The following is a 19,302-nucleotide window of genomic DNA, read 5'->3' on the forward strand; positions in this document are numbered from 1 at the left end:
AAGAAAAGAAAAGAAAAGAAAAGAAAAGAAAAGAAAAGAAAAGAAAAAGAAAATAGGCTGAATAAGCCATGAAGAGCAACCGGCAAGCAAGGTTCCTCCATGACCTCTGCTTCAGTTCCTGTCTCCAGGTTCCCAGCTGGAGCTCTGGACCTGACTTCCCTCAGTGATGGATGAGAGTTGTGAGCTGACATAAACCCTTTCCTCCTGAAGTTGCTTTTGATCATGTTCTTTTATCACAGCAATGGGAACCATAACTACAACGAAATTGGTACTTTAAAAAAGTTCACCAAGAAATATGAACAAGGAAACTTTCCCACGGCACTGACTAGTGGGAAAGACAGAAAACATCACAGGTCCAGTGATGGGAGATGGAAACACAAATGCAGACAGGCTTCCTATGTGGACTAAGAACTGTGGCCACAGAGCTGGCTATGTTGCACGGGAGAGTGCTTGCTTAGCACGCATGAAGCTTAGGTCCCCACCCCATTAAACAACGACTAGGTTTGGTGGTGCAACCTGCTATCCCAGCACATGGGAGGCAGAAGCAGGAGGAAGTTCAAGGTCATCCTCAGCTTTTCGTTAAATTTGAGGCCAGGCTGGAATACCTGACAAGAGCCCTATCCCATGAAGGGAGGAGAGAGAGAGGGGTGGGGAGAGGGTGAAACAGAGACAGACAGAGACACAGAGACTGAGAGAGAAGGGACAAGACAGAGACACAGTGCAAATCAATAAGTTCTAAACTGCTTGAGAGCAAAAGGGTACACTGTAAAAGTCAATAGTCATTTATCTAATAACTTTAAGTATAAACAGATGTGAACATCTGTGTTGGCATTATTTGTTTTTCCAGGAGATAGTATAAGAATAGTGCCATAAGTCTTTTGAATTTCATAACTGGACATTTTGAAGACAAGAGTTGCCAGGTTATGGGATTCAGGATCATTTTGGTTTCTTTATACTTTGCATTAAAAACAAAAGTTACTAAAGTAAAGCAAGCCAGAGAAAGCAGTGGCTTGTCTGAGGTGACCCAGCTCAGGACTCTGTAGTGGCACTAGCCGCTGTGTAGCCGATACCCAGCTGTAACAGCAGAAAAAAAAATTTCTGAAAATTACATTTGTCTGTGTTATTTTATGTCATATTCTGGTTGTTCGTGCTGGGGGTGGAATCTAGGGTAAAGGCTCTACCGCTTACCAAATCAATCTGCTCAAGTCCCTTTGTAGCTGAGGAGAAGCTACAAAGTCCCTTTGCTCATGAGGAGAAGCGACTGAGTGCTCTTGCCCTCTGGGCAGGAAGAACCCATAAATGCAGACTTACAGATTTTCAAGGTTGACGCCCCACAGAGGGCACCTGTGGAGTATGTCAGCTAAGCTGTGTGTCCAGGCAGACCAGCTTCCTCCAGAGTGCAAGCGAGCTTCACCTCGCTAACAGACACTCGTTAGTCATTAGAGCTTGCTTTGCTCATCTTGCCAATCTAATGTGGCATCTCCATGCATAAAAAATGACCCAGGCGAGCTCTTCTGACCAAACAGTGCTTGAGACTTCTCCTTCTCTCTCCTAAGCTGCCCTGGAAGAACCTCTCCACACCTGTCAAGCAGCCTGAAAGCCATGGCCCTGATCTGCTAGCCCATGAGCACTGAACACTCCCAGGAGGATGGAGGAGGCGGGGTCACCCCCACTGACAGGGGGGAAACTCAGGCTGTAAGAAGCATGCTCTTTCCCCATCCCCCCTCAGACCTCAGGGAGGGTCAGAGAAGGAAAGGTTAACCAAAGGGCTTGGTCATTCCAGTGAGGGCCCCCCCCTTACGGGCGCCCCCCCCCCCCCCGTGCCAGGCCACAGTGAAGGTACAGGTTACCTGGGTGCTGTCTGCAGCGGAGACTCTGCTCTGCAGCATGGCCTCTGGCTCGATCTTCTTTCTGATTGCCAGGCTGCTGACGGTCATGGTTTCTGCTTTCACAGACTACAGGGACATGAAAGGAACATATGAGAACTCAAGCCCAGACACGGCTCCTGTTCACAGGCAACTGGGCTGCAGGAGGAGTAAGCTTTCCTCCACCCCCACGGTCGGCTAACTTCCCGGAGAAGTGTGAAGACATAACTCATGTCGCTGAGAAACGGGAGAGCCAAGGCCTCCACCAGCACAAGTGGGGTCTGACCCCAGACCCCAGGGGCTGCGTGTCTTTTGAGGCTGTACTAAAGGGATGGTTAAACTCAACGCTCAGTGTTTTCCTTACACACATTATTACCTATATGTTTTGGCCACTTCACGTAAACTGCTGCTCAGAGCATGGAAATACCCAGGGGCTGGGCATCAGATGTGAACAGGTGAGGGGCCTAGCTGGCCAAGAGAAATAAAAAGCATGTGGGATTCCACTCAGATTTGCCTTTTATCATGGCTTGGCTGCTTAGTTGTTTTTATTGGGTTTTTTGTTTGTTTGTTTTGTTTTTTAATGATATAGGAAAATATATTGTTGTGATTTTTAAATTAAAGCCAGAGAAAACACTTCCGTTGGCTGGATATGGCCCAGGGTCATCAGCTTCCAAACTGTATTCTAGGAGTCCCAAGCTAAATCATCGGTCTCATTTGAGTCCTCTCTCAGGCCTAGTTCTAGGCTATACACACTGCAGGTTTGATGAATGGATTCTAGCTTGTCAGGAGTTGGAAGGAAGAGTGAGAAAGGAGGGATTCTCCCAGAATCCTGCGATCTAGCCGCTCATTCAATTACTCATCCCTTGGTGCCGGGTGTGCCTCAGCCTTAGAAGAGCCACCACCTGGCGGGAGGAGGGCAAAGCTACCAGCCACTGTCCTGACTGTGCTGGGGAATGTTAAAGCCAAAAGCACGGCAGGGCAGGGCAGGATGTGGAGGGCACAGTACTGTCACCCAGGTGACCAGAAAAGCATGTAGAAAGGATGTATGAGCTCTGTCTGGGATCACGGGAAGGCACGGAAAGGGAGGGCCAGCCTTCCACCCAGAGGGTACAGCATGGAGTAAGATCCCAGGAAGAATAAGCTGGTATTCACTGCCTGGGGGAGGGGAGGGGTCAGCTAGAGGTGAAGGACAAGAATGAGTTGCTGAGAATCCTCTCTGCAGCTCTACCAAGCGAGCCACAAGGCAGAGAAGCCCAGGGCTGGTGCTGCATCCTCCCCAAAGGCTGTGTCTTCCCTTCTCCTGGAGTGTCCACTGACACGCCAAGGCCTGACAGGTTTAAATAAATGCCTCTTCTACAGGCAAAATCATCTCAGGCCTTCATCAGGAGAAACCACTGAGGTTTCAGGCCAGCTGTGGAAGACTCCAGAGTCCAGAGACGCATGCTCTCTACAGGTGCCATGCAACACAGGTAGGGAGCCGAGGAGTCAGTAGGACTGGCATCGCTTGACCTCAGCAAGCGATGGGGTCACAGGGTTAGGACACCATGGAGCACACGTTAGGGGTGAACCGACACAGCAAACATGCGGTTGCAGAACCATGCTGATCTAGGAAGGGCAGTCATGCAACACCAGACAGAGCTTCAGGCTGCAGCTGATGGCCACTCTTCTTACACGTGGCCCCGGGCCCTCTGAACATGCAGTGCCAGTCAGACTGGATCTCCATGAAGCTCCACTGTACCTCAAACTGGGGCATTTCTGGGGTGGAGCAGGCCCCTCGATCCGGGCTGTCCTCGATGCCCCCAGACTCATCCTCTTGGCTGGAGGGCCCCTTGAGATCCCGGGAGAACACCAGGCCCTCTGTCTCAGAGTCACTCTTGTCACGGTCGAGCTCAGGGAGGCTTCGGGAGAAGTCTTCAAAGGCGCCCCCGTGGTAGTCACCAATAACCGTGAAGTCCACCTCAGCCTCCAGGCTGGATGTGGAGCTGACTGTTATGCTGGAGCATTTGCGTTCAATGGCCAGGTGGTTGTCCTTCAAGAACACTGCATCCCTCTCCTGGTCCTGGTCCTCATCTCCCGTGTCACTCTCTGGGGCACGCGGACGTGGTGGTTTGACTTTTTCCTCTGAGCCCTCCCTCACCCCTGCTCTCTATGGCCAGACAAAAGCAGGGGAATGGGGATTGGGGTAGGGGGAGAGAGAGAGGTCATGATGGTAAATGTCAGAAGAAATCGCAAGGTTTTGAGGATGTTCTTAAATGGAAGAACACATCAGGAAATGAAAGAAAAAAAAAAAAAAAACACGCCACAGAAAGGTTTCCCTGGAATCTGACATAAACCAAAATGAAAACAAGAACTTCTCAGAGCGGGGACGCTCCTTTGGAGGGTCTCAAATGGACAGCAAGGCAACTACATAGCTAGCATCCTTCCAGCGAGTTCTGGAAAGGAGGCCCCCTCTCCAAGGCTATGATCCAAAAGCCTATCAGAAGCGGCATTGTGCGAAAGGCAGGGATGGAGGCCTGGACCACAGGCCCATCCTTGCAGGCGGCATTGAGAGGCAAACTAAGGAAGGACGCCAGGGAGTCATGGGAACTCGGGAGAGGAGGCAAAGAGCCCGTGGAGCTTGAGGAACACAGGAAGCCAGCAGTCTGTCAATTGCACTGAGCCCCCAGGGGGAGGGCAGCATCAACCAGGGAGAAGAGAAATACTGACCCAGGCCCTCTGGACCCCAGCTTCCTGGGGAGCAACACCAGTGCCACCTTGAACTCTATGGCAACCATGGAGAGGAAGCCCCATCAGTGTAATTGACAACAGCAGGCCAAGGGAATGCCCACAGAGCACCAGCAAACTCTGTCCTAAATACATACCTCTCAACTGGCCTGTCAGGGCGCTTAGTTTGTGATTTTTGTTTGTTTGGTTGTTGTTGTTTAAAAGACCAATCTAACACCCACACAGCACTTTGAAAGAACTCATTTCAGTATGCTTCAGAGATTCTCTTGTTAACCAGCCTCCACACGGCCAGGTTCTGGAAGGTTGAGAGGTGTGAGGATCACATTCCAGACAAGCCAGAGTGTGAGCAGCCATGGGGTAGGGGTTTCTGCTAGAGCAGGTGGGAATCTAGGGAAGGATGCATCCCAATTGGATGAAGATGACCAAGTCATCGGGGCACAGGGGGGCTGCAGAGACCTGAGGGCCCAGAGGGCTGGCGAATCTCAGACGCCCCACCTTCCCAGGGGTGTTTGGTGCTAAGTGGCTGAAGAAGCTCTTCTCTTCCCTGGCCGCATCTCCGGATTTGTTCTGGATTAGAGAAGATAGTTAGTCTTATGGAGGCAGAAAGAAACTGGAGAGGGAAGCGGAAAGTAGGAAACCTCTGGGCTGTCGGCTTCCAGCAGGTAGGGTACCAGGGACCGGGAAAGGATGAAGATCTCTGGATAAGCCAAGCAAGATGGGGAGGAGTCTAGCAGGTGGGAGGAGCAAGGCAAAGCAAGAATGTGATTTGCTGCTAGTGGTAGCCCCTTCTGTGTGGCCACCGCTGGGCCCTCCAGACATAAGGTCGACATAAGGTCGCAGCAAAAGCTGGGGGAGTTAACAGGCTAATAAGGGCTAAGCAGATGGCCCCATCTCTCAGCCTGGGTTATCTCAGGGCTGTGTAGGAGAAGACCTTCCAGGGATGAACAAGCAGCATCGTTGCAGGAATGACGAGGGGCCGCCGGAGCATGCTTCTAAGAAGCTACGTAGCATGCGGTCAGCCTCCACACATGGGAACTTGGTGGGGGCGGGGGCTCACGTGGCCAGTTACCCCAGTAGCTTCTTCCAGCGTGGTTTCACAGCCTGAATCTGGGGACAGGAGCTCTGGTTCTGCGCATCCTTCCTGGTGGGAGGGAGCAGAGGTGCCCTCCCCGTACTGCTGGGTAGCCAGAGGCGTGAGAGAAGAATGGGCAACTTTGGGGCTTGCCAGGTCCCCCGGAGGCTGGAGTTGGACAAAGCCCAGGTCTAGACGCTTGTTTTGCTGTTGTTCTACCTGTCCCGGGGACGCCTCTGAAGGCAGCTCCTGTGGAAGGGCCCTCATTTCACCCTGACTGGCTCGGCAAGTCTCAGCTCCATGGGTCTCAAATATCCGAATTTTGTTAGCCACAGAGGTCTTGCTAATATCTTCCTGGGGACTCCCTTGATCCCTTTCCTGGAGAGAAGTCTCCTTTTGCTTTCCTGAAGGGAACACCGACCCCAGGAGCACAGGGCCCTCGGTTCCTTCAGGGACAACTCTGGGCTTCCTGCTGGCAACGGGAGGCGCTCTGCGTTCACCCCGTGTGTCCTTCGGCATCGGGCTCTCCTCAGGAAGATGGATGTATCTGAGAACCACAGGGAATTGATCACCAAAAGGATCCCTGACCTCCGAAGGCTCCCCTGACCCAGGAGGGGCTGAACTTAGAGAAGTATCCTCCCTGGAGGCCAGACTCCTGGTGTGACCAGAGGAGGCTGGCAGGGGAGTGACAGCCTTCCTGTCCTCTCTGTCAGGTTCTTCAGCAGAAACTGTTCCTTTCTCTCTGGGTGGGAAGCTGCTTTGGTCTGGCCTGGCTGGCCTCCTAATGTGAGGAGGGATGGTCCTCAGCAGGGCGCAGGCCTGGGCATCTAGGTGCACCCCTCCTCCTCCAGAGGACGGCTGCTTCTTCCAACTCGCTGGGGGACTTTTCTCAGTCTTTCCCAGCCAATCTACACCCGTGGGGGCCTCCTCATCTCCAGCCACCCTGGCCATCGGGGAGGTCAGCTCTCCTTCCGGCCTTGGCTGGGCTTCTTCCCAGCCCTCTGCCAAAGCCCGCCCCATAGCAGCTCCCTGCAGCTCATCAGGTCTTCCATGGTCCCTGGAGGACCAGGCTTCTTCCTCTGAGGAAGCCACATGGCTTTCATTTTTATTCTGGCTAGAGTCTGGGCCAGAACCCCTCGGGTGTGAGAACTTCAGCTCCCAGGGCTCTGCGTGGCCCCCTGCCGGCTCCAGCCAGCTTCCTTCTCTAGGAGGGGCACCCAGGTGCTCTCCACTGTCCTCCGAGGGTGAGGGGAGGACTTGGTCTTCCGAGTCTCTCTCTTCATAATTTAGATAGAAGCTCCTCTCTGCGAAGGAGGTGTCAGTCTCATCACTTGAGTCAGCTCTGGCTTCTGACTGGGCTGGGTCCAACAGGAAGGACTGGAATCCTCCCTTGTCTGACGCAGGAGAGAGGACCTCTCCCAGCACTGGCCCAACCCCTGCAGCCATAGGTCTTCCCCGAGCCTGGAGCCCCTCCAGCCCCTTGCTCAGCTCTGCTTGGCTCTCTAGCTGACCATCTGAGAGGTGGTGGTTCCTGATGGTGAGCTTGGCGCCCTCCAGGAGCTTGTCTGTTGGTGTGTAGGCTGCAGCTTGAGTAGCCTCTTTGGGACCTCCTTCGATGCACGGGCCTTTCTCTCTCGTTTTCTCAAAGGCTTCTGGACTTGCCATCATTTCCCCTTTCTGTTGAGTGCTTGTTCTTCTGGCTCCCACTGTTTCTTCTGTGGCCACTTCAACTTTGAACTTGTCCACCAGAATGTCTACCTTGGAGAGTCTGCCATCAGCAAGGATCTCTGCGAGGTTCGCCTCCCTTTCTTCCTGTTGTGTGGTGGCCACTGGCAGGAGGCCAAGTTCTCCTGGCCTAGTGTACACTCTTTCTACAAATACCCAATGCTCTGAGCCCTGTGTTTCAATTGGAGCAAGAAGATTTAACATGAAATAGCAGGCACTTGAAGAGATGGCCTCTTGCCTCTGTAAGAAGGGACCCATTGCCCATCTACCACCAAAGGGTTTGACACTGGGACTATGTGTCCCGGGACTGGCCAGGGTCAGAAAGGGGTGACAAAGCCCATCATCATTATCGTTAAGCACTGATTCCAACCTGACAGAGTGAGATGGGGTCTCCAGCCCTCCCCAGGAGCAACGGGAAATGGGAGATCCATACACGGGCTAGGCCTTTTCCTCCTGTAACTGCATGCTTCCCACTGTCAATGGGGAAGGCACTTATAGCTCAAGGAATCTCTGGATATACTGAGGCAAAAGAACTCCAAAGACATCAGAATCATCTCCCTCCAGGGAAAAACTGAGGTCGAGAAAAGGCACCAGTTGGAGCAATGGCGTAAACAGCTCAAACAGTCCAGGGTTTCAGCCCAAAAGAAATGATTTTAAGACCAATCCCTGGAGAAGTCCAACAAAAAACTATGGGAAGTAGAAGAGAACTGACCAGACAGATCATTCCACAGAAGGAAAGGAGCCCAGACTGAAGCACTGGGGAGCCAAAGGAACAGAGCATGACACTGTCAGACTTTGCAGGATCAGCCTCCAGCCATTCCCCCCAGCTTAGAGGTCACGATCATTACCAAAGCCTCAAGCATTGTGATTTTACTCTTGGGCCCAAGAGTATACTTTCTCCCCACAAAATCTCACTGGAAGTCCATCTAATAAACACATACTGCAAACTCTGAGCAGCCCTGGGGAAGTTGCAGTCTGAATGGCCCTACAACCTGAAGATTCCTCCCTTCTTCGAAGTCTCCATCTTCACTCAGTGTCTTTAAGATGCACATGTGTAAATCAACTTCCAAGTCTAGGCCTAGGGGAGGAAAACAACTGGACCACCTAGTCATGGAGCCTAGAACCCAAGACCTGACTCTGAGTTCTTTGAAGTTTAAAAACCTTCCCACCCTCCCAAGACTGCCTCTATGATGATATGTGTGAGATGTGCCCGAAACGCCTTCCAGAAACATGGCTCCTTTTCAGGCTGTGACATGATGAGTCCACCCAGCCCATAAGCTCTGAAGGAGCTGGAAGGATCAAGAGAGCACTGCAAACCCTTTCCCCCAGGTCAGGGCATCTGACCTCATTAAGAGAGCCTTGCCTGAAGGAAAGAGATTAAGGAAGGGGAGGTCTGGGTGGAGTGTGGCACGGCTTTCCGAGATGCTGTTTCAGGTGCCTATACCTGAGACTTCAGAGGAACGTGTTCTGCCAGCCCTGATCATCTCCTTGGGAGGCAAGTTCTATCAGCTGCTTCCATTCCAGCGTCTAACAGTACCACCCTAGTGATGATGGTCAAGGCTGGCCAAAGAGGCCCCTTCTGGAATATTCCCACTCCAGTCACAAATAGCAAACAGGATAGATGAGCAATAGTGTGTGGGGTGGAAGCTGGCACAGACCGGAAAGATTCTAGAGGCAGAGAAGGGAAACACATGGTCATGTTTAGTTATTAGATGCCAGGCGGTGCCAGCCCCTCGTCTACATAATTAAATTTACTCCACTTGGCAACCTTGTTTCAGAGGGGGAAACCAAGGCTCCTAATAATAGGATCTTCAGAAGATCACATAGCAGCGGTGACGGAAGAAACAAGGGTTCTGCTGCTAAGAAGTCACAGGTAAGGATAGTGGGGGAGGGGCGTGATTTACCAAAAGAAGGAAAAGAACAATCTGGCTGGCACCGGTGCACTGGTAAGGCACATCTGGCCCGAGTCACAGGATGAGGCAACATTAGGGTGTCAACAGATAAGTCAGCGCTCATGCCATTCCCTCCCGAGTCAGTCCCTGGTTCTCCAGGGCCCTGCTTAGAGTGCCTCCTGCCATCTGGTGGAGCTGCCTCTGCTCCAGGCACAGAAGTGGAAGAAGGAATACAGCTCTGCTTCATGTCAGACAAGAAGAAACTCCAGTGGGCGGCTCCACTGGCTCCTGGCTGCACAGGCCCCACCTGAAACCCTTGATTGCTTTTGGGGTCAGAGAGGGTCCAGGAAGGGGGCTCTCTAAAACCCACATCCTGGGAGAAGCTCTTGAAAGGTGCAGAGAGGAGCTAGCTGTTCAACCTCCTGAAGGGTGGCCTCAGGGAGGCTGCAGAGCAGGCCATGGCCATCAGGTGGCAAGATTAGGACAGACTTCTGCCAATTTGAAAACTTCATGCCCAGCCCCTGGGCAGCCAAGGCAGGAGGAACACAGATTTGAGTCCAGTCAGGGCAACATAGAAAGACCTTGTGGAAGGAGAGTTAAGAGGAAGGGAGTGGAAAGGGAAGAGGCTAGGAAGAAGGAATGAATAACCCTGTTGATTGCAGACAGAGCAGTAAGGCTGGTGTGCCAGGCCGCTGGTGAGGGTGCACACGTGGCTCGCTCCCCACACGGGTGCCATCCTGGTTTCTAAGGGCATCTCCAGACGCCAGGACATCTCCATGCCCCTAACGCTGGGATGCTGCTGACTCCTGTCTCACTGCCCTCAGGAGAGAACACTGATAGGAGGGCCACAGAGGGTAGATGGAGGATGATCCCTGCCAGTTGACTTCCAACTCCAACAGACTGTGAAATCTCAGCGGAGAAGGGGAACGTGGTGATCCATCCTCAGCAGCCACACATGGCCGTGGGAAACCCCAAGAACCCTGGACCTGATGCTTTTTTGGACCCAGAAACAATGCCCCCTCACTTAGAAGGCTTGCCTCGCCACTTGAGGATGCTTTTGGAAGGAAGGCATCTACTTTTTGCCTTCCTGGAGACTGAGACCAATGTTGCAGATAAGTTTAGATGGCTGGAAGAAGGGCGAGAGGTAATGCCGTGTCCTAATCCATAGACTATGGTCAGGCTTCTAAACAGAGACAAGATCTCAGGGCAGGGACCAAGAGACCTAACCCCAAGGTTAAGGTCAGAGCCTGCCTCCAGAAAGGGTTGTGTCTTTGCCTCCATTAGAGCTAGAGGCAATGAGTTCTGTCTTCTGGGCACAGCTGCCATCTTGTCCTAACAGATGAGGAAGGGGCGGACCCTTCATGGATCCCTGGGATGGGGACACTTGCCATTTATAACATCGGGACAACATGGGCCACCTCTGTTCTCCACTCTATGGCAGTCTGGCCTGTTCCCCTCACCATAGGGAAAGGGATGTCTTAAGCTCTTACAGGGTGGTCAGGGAGGGCTGGAGGCCCAGGAGGAGGGGTGTGGGGGAGTAAAGACAGTAACCTCAGGAGATGCTGCGAGGCTTTTCTGAGTGAACACTTCCAAGCCTGCTGCTGTTCCAGGTACCAAGTCCTGCTGAGAAGTGTCCTGGGTCCTCTGGGCCTGCAGGGGAGGCCCAGGGCCAGAGGAAAGGGAGAGAGGGAGAAAGGAGAGAGAAACACAAAAGGAGAGAGAAAGAGCAGGAGAGACACATCGTCTGTAAACAGTCCAGATTTGTAAGCCCCACATTATCATGTTAGCGCCTAATTCAGTCAGGGAGGGGCCACTCTGAGGGGAGACAGAGAGGGACAGCTGTGGTCAGCTACCAGGCAGTCCTGTGGCTTCTGGCCTGTCCCTCGAGCCCACTAACATTCTGAGGGAGTTTGGCATCCCACCATTTAGACTCTGACTTCCGGCCTTCCCAAGGTGTCGTGGGCTTAGACTGTGGTTTGAACCCGTAGCTGGGGTCACAGTCATTATCTTTTAAAAGCTGTCCTCAAAAGGCTGAGGAGGTGCCATAATTAATAAGATTCTTGTCAGGCATGAGGGTTTGGGTTCAGCGCCTGTGGGAAAAAAGCCAGGCGCTGCAGCATACATACGCGATCCACCTCTGGGGAGGTAGAGCTCACTGGCCGGCCTGACCAGCTGTGAGCTCCAAGTTCAGTGAGAGGCTTGTTTCAAAAAGTACAGTAGAGGGGCTGGTGAGATGGCTCAGTGGGTGAAACGGCCTGCTCGCCAAGCCTGAAAACCCGAGTTCAATCCCCAGGGCTCACATGGAAGGAGAGGCTCTTAAAAGCTGTACACACACACACACACACCATATACACATACAAATAAGTAAAAATATAATAAAAAGATAGAGGCTGAGTGAGGAAGACACCCAGCATCAACGTCTGACTTATGTACATTTCCCCTCCCCCGCCCCCACGCACAATTGTCTTTCAAACTAAAACCTGGCTTTGCCCAGTGGGGATGGTTCAAGTTCCTGCTGCTTTGCCCTTGGCCTGGGTGGGACCCGACAAGCTTTGAGGTGGTTCCGGGAGCTCTGGGTGGTGTGCCCTGGCAGGCTCCTCCTCAGAGCCGCATCGGCCCAGGGATTCCGGTCACCTTCTGCAGTGGCCCCAGAACTGTCAACACTTCCTGAGGACAAGTTTCCATCGTCACAGCTCTAGCTGGCGTTTACAATGACCTCCCAATGGGATGGCATTCTGCCCCCTTTAAGAGGACTTTGCAGTGAGGTTCACAGAGGTAATTTCACTCACCTGAGAACAGAGTCAACTTCCTGTCTATGGTTCCTCCCTGTTTTGCAAATCTTCAAGAACCCATAAATGCCAAGGGGCCTAAGAATCAGTTCTAAATGGCCCATAACTCTGTGGTGGGCTCCTGTTGTTCCCAGGAGCGGTGACTGCAGGTTTCAGGGCTAAGGAGGTGGCAGCTGGAAGGCTGGAACAGCCTCCATCTTTAACAAGGTCCCTCTGCTGGAAGTTCCAGTTGCCACCAGCAGGTGGGGCACACCCCCAATTCTGGTCCTAGCTCCCAGCATTCATCTATCCATCCTTTCTGACATCTAGCTCTCTGGGCAGCTTTTTCATCACACTTCAATTGCACCCAGGCCAAGGCCTGCACATGACTGGGTCTTGCCTCAAGTCGGCTGTGAATTAATGGCAAGCACAATGCTGTGGGACACACAAACGCAGCTATCATGCTGAGTCATTCTTTGTCTTTCTGGGTCTCAGTAAAAGACGGCCTTTGAACAGAGAGGGTTCCCAGGGCCCTTCCTAGCTCTGATTTGAAGTTCTACAAGGCAGAGTCCTGGGACTCCATAAGGAACACCAAGTTTTCCTATCAGGCAGCATGGTGGCCCTGTGGTCCCTCTCCAGGCATTATCTCATCTGGCCTTTATAAAATCCCTGTCAACATCTCCACGTAACAGGGCCTCAGAGAGATGGAGTAACAAGCTCCAAGCGTCCTCCAGCTGGCTGGGGATGAAACCAGGAGCCTAAGTCTAGACCACAGTCTGGTGACCGGTGAGCAGCAGCTCAAAAGAGAAAATGCTTAAATGGAAACTGGGGTAAATCTTGCCAAGATTCAGCAAGCGCTAAATATAATAGCTTGGGAGTGTAAATATGGGATTTCCCCAAATCCTATCTTCATCTTTTTCAGTTGAGAAAATACCCCCACCATTTCCACCCTGGAAGGCAGGACATGTGGGGTCCTATTGGGAAAGCCTCAGGAGTAGTCAGCTTCACACAGTGGACTTCCCACTTCGGTGAACTCTGAGACTCCTTCCAGGAGGGACCATGTTCTCCCTGTACTTTCATGTAGGCCCCAAAGGGTCTGGCTCCTGGGTAGGGCTTCTAGGATTCTTAAAGTTGAGTATGCAAGACATTTGCCTAGGGCGCTTGTTTGAAAGGCTGGTTCCAGGGCTCTCCTGGCCAACAGCTGATTCAGTGGGTTTCACGTGGGGCCACGGAACCCGAGTCTCTAACAAGCACCCTTTCCCCATTTTTTGTTTGTTTGTTTGTTTGTTTTTTTTGCCTGACTGAAGGGGGTTACAGTAAGCTACCAGGAGTTTTTTTTTTTTTAAGTTTTTCATGTTTTAAGATGGCCCCTTAGACAGAGCAGTTAGTGTATTTGACTCTCTCAGCCCAACCTGCCTCTCTATCCCACCCACCTACAGGCAACAAGGGACACATTTTTATGTGGAGGATAAATATATATGTAACCCCACGTCCCTCCCTGTGCTCTTTACCCAAGGTTCCTGTCAGGGGCTTCAGCATGATACCTACCTCACTGGCTTTCTCGGGGGTGCCCTTAGGGGAGGAGGAGGCGGGTGATGAGGGCAGCCTGCGCTCCCGCTCCCAGTCACGATCCCGGTGGATCAGTTTGCTATTGGGCTCCTTCAGGGTCCTCTTGAGCTCGTTGATGCTGGCCTGGTGCTTCAACAGGACGTCCTCTGGCTTGTCCAAGAACTAGGCATGGGAGGAGAGGGCAGAGTGTGAGGGAAACTGCTCCACGCAGGCGGAGAAGACACTGGAAGGATGGCAGCACCATCCTCCACCACCCATCGCAACGCTGTCTCCCTCAAACAGCCCAAGGAGCCAAGGAAGCCAGGACGATGAACTCCAAGAGGTGAGCTGACCAGGGCATGGGGCACCTGGGTGACAAAGAATACATTCTAATGATATCACCTCCTCTTCTCTCTTGCCTCCCTCACCCCAGAACATACAACTCCACTCTAACCCTCAGATCTGGGTGGGTCCCTGTTGGGTTCAGCCCAGATGGAGTCAGGCACACAGATGACTTTCCTGTTCAGGATCTAGACCCAGCATGCCAGGTGGACCAGGGTGAGAGGTCTGTTCACTGAGCCACACTGGTGCACTGGCTGGCTTCCCAGAACCCCCTTGAATCCTGGATCCTACTCTGGTCAAGACTCAGACCATTGTACTTAACAGCGTGTTCAGACTAGGCTCTTCTGAGCCCCCGTCCAACTCAGGCTCCATGGAGGCCTGGGATAAAGATATGCCTAAACTGGATCATTCAGAAAAATGGGCCCTGTTCCCATACTCAGGAGCAGGGAAAGACCATGCAGCCTTCTCTGCCATGGGCCACTGCCTTCTCCATCACCCAGAACCTTCCAGATGCCTTCTGAGTACTGATTCTCTAAGCGTACAGAGAGTCAGACAGCGTCAGAGAAACCAGGATGCTGGGGTGGAAGTGAAGTTCATATGGGCAAGAAATTTGAGACTGGAGTAAGAGAGGTGAGCTTCAAGACCTGGCACAAGAATAAGCCAGGTAGAGCTGGAGTCCCAGGCATGTCCCTCATTAATTTATGACATGTGAGCCCATGCCAGTGTTACAGATGGAGCCTTCTGCTTGGGCCACAGAGGGTGAGCCACAGAGAGCTGGCTGTGCTAGTCATTTACCTGCTTCTAGGGCAGAAAGAGTAGGCTGGTGGCCCGGAAACTATCTGCCAGGCTCTTTGAGGGAGCCACCTGAAAGATCAGCTTGCCCTTGGATGAGGCTAGACTCCTCCCCTGGACTCACCTATGCCATCTAAGAATTGCTTTCAAACCTTCCCACAGAGGCTTCTGCTTTCTCCCCAGGCACCTACTTGTACCTCAGGCCTCCCTCCCAGGCTAAGCTGATCTCAGACATTATCTATCTGAGAGGACAGGCTCAGTGGACTTCTCACAGATGCTGAGAACAGGTCTCAATGGTGAGTGAGTCTGAACCCAAGATGATCCCCAGTGGGCCTGCTGGTCCTGTGGGTGAGTTGTGCTCCCAAAAACTGAGAGTAGTTGGATGCTGGGATCCCTGGAGCTTAAAGACCTTGGAGAAACCAAGTGTGAGTATCAAGGCCTAAATAAGAACACGGCAGGGATAGTTGGGGTCACAGGTACTCTGCATGCCCTGTCATGTAGAGGGAGATCAGGGCTGCAGGAACTTTCTAAGACCCCAGGTCAGTGGCCAAGCTGGGCTGAAGCGCACATCACAGGATGCCACGACTGGGGCCTGACTACGGCCTGCTTTCAGCAGCCCAAGAACAAACCGCCTGTCTTGTCCTGAAGAGTCCAGAGAGAGCTGGACGCTGTGAGAGGGAAGAAGCGAGGGTGGGAGGCAGAAGCTGATGGAAGCAGAGAAGAGGAAATGAGAGGAGAGGTGAGGAGGTTTCCAGGGAGGTATCAGCCAACTCGGGAGAGAGGTGAGACTGGAGACTGAGCGGATGAGGATGTGCTGAGGGCCCCTCCTTCCCACCCAGGCCCACCCTCACAGCTGGTTGCCAGGAGAGATGGAGGTGCAGCCCAACAGTGTGAGGGGGAGGAGATGAATGAAGGGGAGGTGGGGAGAGGACAGAGGAGCTAAATGGAAGCTCGGAACTAGAAGCGCAGGTGGTTTCAAGTAGGGGAGGGGGAGGGGAGGCAAACACAGATTGCCAGGCCCAGCGAAAAGTGGCATTGGGTAGTGAGTAGGGCACATGGATGGTTCTAGAATCGGACCTGGGAGCTGAAGACATGAGCTTAATGGGAAGGGCAGTGACCAGAAAGGAAGATAATGGAAGATGAGCAGAAATGAAGCTGAAGGTGATGTGGTGCCAGGGACATGAGCCCGGGATAGAATGAGATGGTGACAGATGAACTGGGAATCCGAATGGCTGTCTCGGGAGGGATGGGTCCATGCAGTACCTCCTGTTTGTGTCTCGGCGTGGTTTCCTGCTCCGGCTGGCGGGATATGGCAGGAGGGAAAGGAACCAGCAGGGTCAGTAGGACAAACAGATTAGAGGCACCACAACCAGCCTGATCTAGCAAGGTAGCCCCGTGCACTCTCGCCCACCCTGCCATGTGGTACAAGCCAGGAAAGCTACTAGGCTGCCCATAAGGTAAAGAGGTAGTTGGAGGAAGGAGGGGGCAGGAAGCTGTTAGCTATCCCAGGAAGGCAAAGGACAGGCCGGGGGACTAGAAGCCAGTGGGCAGAGCTATACTCACAGGTGGGGGGTGTCTGGGGTTTCCTGCTGCTTGTAGCAGTGAGAGTTGGCTTAGGGGGCCCATGTTCCCATGACAGAACCACATGGCAGGAAAGGCCTGCTTGTGTGTGGCAGGCCCGCGCATGTGAACATGCTATCATCATGTCTGTGCATGAGTCTAAGGCTGAGGTGTGGCGGTCTGAAAGTGTACAGAGCGAGGCTGGGGCTTCGGGAAAGGACACATCTATCCTCCACACTGAGGCCTTTGTTGACCTGGTCACGCTCAGGGGAGGAGAGGAGAGCCAGACACGAGTTACAGGGGAGACAGGGAGCTAAGTAAGAGGGTGTCTGAGTCTCATAGGAGGTAAGCACCCAGGACCCAGGGAACCTGGGCAAAAGGGGCAACATGCCTACCTTCACCCCCAACCCTATTCTGCATGCCCAGGTGTGAAGTACAGCCCAAGGCCAAGGTCCTGTCCATGGCGTGCCCATAGCAAGGGTGCCTGAATACAATTAGGACATGTGGCGTTCAGGGCTAAGCCTCAGGCCACCTTCCTGGGCCCCCGGGGAAGAGTCCATGGCAACGTAGGTGGCCCCTACCTTTAGCTCCTTGATCTTGGTGGGCGTCCTGACCTCTCCCTCTTCGGCCTCCGATCGACGTCCCCCTGACTCAGTATCGTCTTCCCGCTTGTCCCCGTCAGGCCCTGCATCGTGGTTCTCACTGACTGAGGCAGGGCGGGAGAACTCCGCTAAGGTGGGCAGAGGTAGCAAAGTGACTGTGTGAGGCAAGAACCCAGCACAGTCGGGAAGCCAGCCCAGCCACTGCCTAGCCAGCAACAGCGACCCACTGCTCACCCCGGCCCTCAGCTGCAGAGCCCCAGAGCTGCTTCCCAGCCCCGGGCTAGAGTCCATAGGGGCTGCCTTCCCAGCCTAACCCTTCCCGGCTGTGTGACAGTGGAGAAGTTATGCCATCCCTCTGGGCCTCAGTTTCCTCATCTGTAAGTAGTATCTATGCCAGAAAAATGAGACGAGGACCAAATAAACTAACATAGAAGTACTTAGGACAGTGTCTGGCCTGGATTGAGCCTTCCATCAGTGTCGGCTAAACAAACATTACTACTTGGGTTGTGGTCCTTTTCCCGATAAATCATTATCTAGCAATATTGAGAGATGAGCTTTCACTCATGACAGCAGAAGCTTACAAATGGAAAGCTCTATAAATTAACGAGAACTCAAACGTCCATCTTTCTTGCCACAACTCTGAAATACTTTTTCTGAATAGAAGAAGGGCTTAGAGACTACACCAAGCCCTGGGTACAACCCAAACTGTTGCAGACCCAATCTTAACAGGAAAAAGGCTGGGAAAACAAGTTCATGAAGACAACCAGAGCACATGTGTTATGCTTAGGGTTGGCCCCCATTAAAAAGAGATGCTAATTTCTCCGTCATGATGAAGTGGCAGGGCTAGTTCCCTCCGAAAAGTGACGACTCCTGCATGGCTTGGTTTGCCTGTCTCTGTGTTGGAGGCCAGCCTCGGAATTCCTGCCTCCATTTGACAGAGGCTTCCAGAGGAGAAGGTCCCACAGGTGTCCTTCCGGGACGTCAAAACAAGAAGCGTAGCCTTCAGGACTAGAGTCCAGGCTTCTGTTCCCTGACAAGGTCCCCAGCTCTGGGCCACCCTCTGTCACCACCTCCCCTTTAATCTGGGTCCCATTTAGCTCTGTCTTAGGAGTGGGGGCTGTAGGAAAGGGACAGGGCCAGATCCTCCTGCCTTCCTGTAAACCACGGGATCTCACTCTCCTGGCAGAATGCCAACCTGTGCACTGCAGAGCTTCTTGGGCAGAGGCCCAGAAAAGCAGATCGGGAGGACCTGGGACCCCACCAGGTCATAAGCCAGGGAAGTCCTGGGAGTATGTGTCACATCGCCGGGAGGATCACCATGTCTGGTGCAAACGGGCTTGGGAGTGTCCACCAGAACTACCACGGTGTGTTCTGTAGACCCTGCCCCGTTCACACCCTTGTTCCCCCTAAGGGCTACTCCCTATCCTGGCTCCAGTGTGACCCATACCTCCATCAAGGCTTCGGGACATGGTGTAGCGCTTGCTGGAGGAACGTTCAAAGAAGGGCGCGGGCCGGTCGATGAGGGCGCTGGCTTGGCGGGTCTGTGCCTGGGTCCTCCCGCTGTACCGGAACTTAGAGCCCATCACCAGAAAGCCCTTGGGTGGGGGCTCTGGGGACACCAGCCTACAACAGAGTAACGGAGATGAGGAGGGATCGAACCTGCATGGCCAGGCCCAAGGTCAGACCCAAGGAGGCTGTCCATCCCACCACCTACAATCCTTCACAGAGAGGAGACTGGAGGGAAAGGTGGGGCTTCCTCCGTGCGGACTCCTCTTCCTGCCCCCCGAACCTCCCGCCTCTTGCCCCCTCGTTCCTCACCGGAAGAATGTGTGGTGCTCGATGCACACCTTCCACAGCCGCTTGGCTGAGCGGTGGTTCGGGAGCTTGAAGCCGATGGTGCTCTCAAACTGCTCGTACTGGGAAGCCAGGAAGGGTGGGTTAGAGGTGGGGCCTGTGCCACACTGGCCAGCAGCCCACCTGCCTGCCCTCTCCTCAGGCAGGCGTGATTCCTGCCTGTCCCTGCATGTAAGCAGGGTGGACTGGGCCCTTTCCTAGGACAGGTCCAGTGCTGGACACCGGAGACACCAGAGGGACCGACGCAGAAGGCTCAAGGGAGCAGGAGGTCTCAAAACGATTAAACTGGGCCGGGGAGAAGGCTCTGTGGAGAAATGCTTGCCCCGCAGCCTGAGGGCCTGAATTCAAGTCCCCAGACCCTACATAAAAGGCAGGTGGGTGTGGTAGGCCCCGGAAGGGAAGGATGGAGTGTCCCAAAGCAGCCTGGCCAGCCAGCGGGGCTGAGCCCCGGCTTCAGTGCAGAGGCCCTGCCTCACTGGACAAGGTGGGAGAACAACCGAGGATGAAGCAAGATTCCCAGCACCAACCTCGAACCTCATGTACAACCACACACACAGT

At 53.4% G+C, this 19,302-nt stretch overlaps 1 protein-coding gene across 13 annotated transcripts in view; it reads right to left on the reverse strand.

Moving 5' to 3' along the window:
- The window catches only part of Epb41l1 (erythrocyte membrane protein band 4.1 like 1), a 119,497-nt gene that overhangs the window by 17,899 nt on the left and 82,296 nt on the right, over positions 1-19,302 (reverse strand). For 3 of the 13 annotated variants that reach the window (XM_055602289.1, XM_055602286.1, XM_055602291.1), the window contains 10 exons: positions 18,709-18,806; positions 18,338-18,513; positions 16,870-17,018; positions 15,992-16,027; positions 13,595-13,777; positions 10,830-10,928; positions 5,659-7,557; positions 5,046-5,156; positions 3,604-4,011; positions 1,851-1,955 (listed from right to left, as the gene is read on the reverse strand). In XM_055602289.1, coding sequence (XP_055458264.1) covers positions 1,851-1,955; positions 3,604-4,011; positions 5,046-5,156; positions 5,659-7,557; positions 10,830-10,928; positions 13,595-13,777; positions 15,992-16,027; positions 16,870-17,018; positions 18,338-18,513; positions 18,709-18,806 — 3,264 coding nt within the window. The remainder of the gene's footprint in view (positions 1-1,850; positions 1,956-3,603; positions 4,012-5,045; positions 5,157-5,658; positions 7,558-10,829; positions 10,929-13,594; positions 13,778-15,991; positions 16,028-16,869; positions 17,019-18,337; positions 18,514-18,708; positions 18,807-19,302) is intronic. The other 10 variants (XM_055602297.1, XM_055602293.1, XM_055602300.1 and 7 more) reach the window with 8 other exon arrangements.

Source organism: Psammomys obesus, unplaced genomic scaffold (assembly GCF_907164565.1).
Source record: "Psammomys obesus unplaced genomic scaffold, mPsaObe1.curated_primary_1811, whole genome shotgun sequence".
In the NCBI taxonomy this organism is placed as follows: Eukaryota; Metazoa; Chordata; class Mammalia; order Rodentia; family Muridae; genus Psammomys; species Psammomys obesus.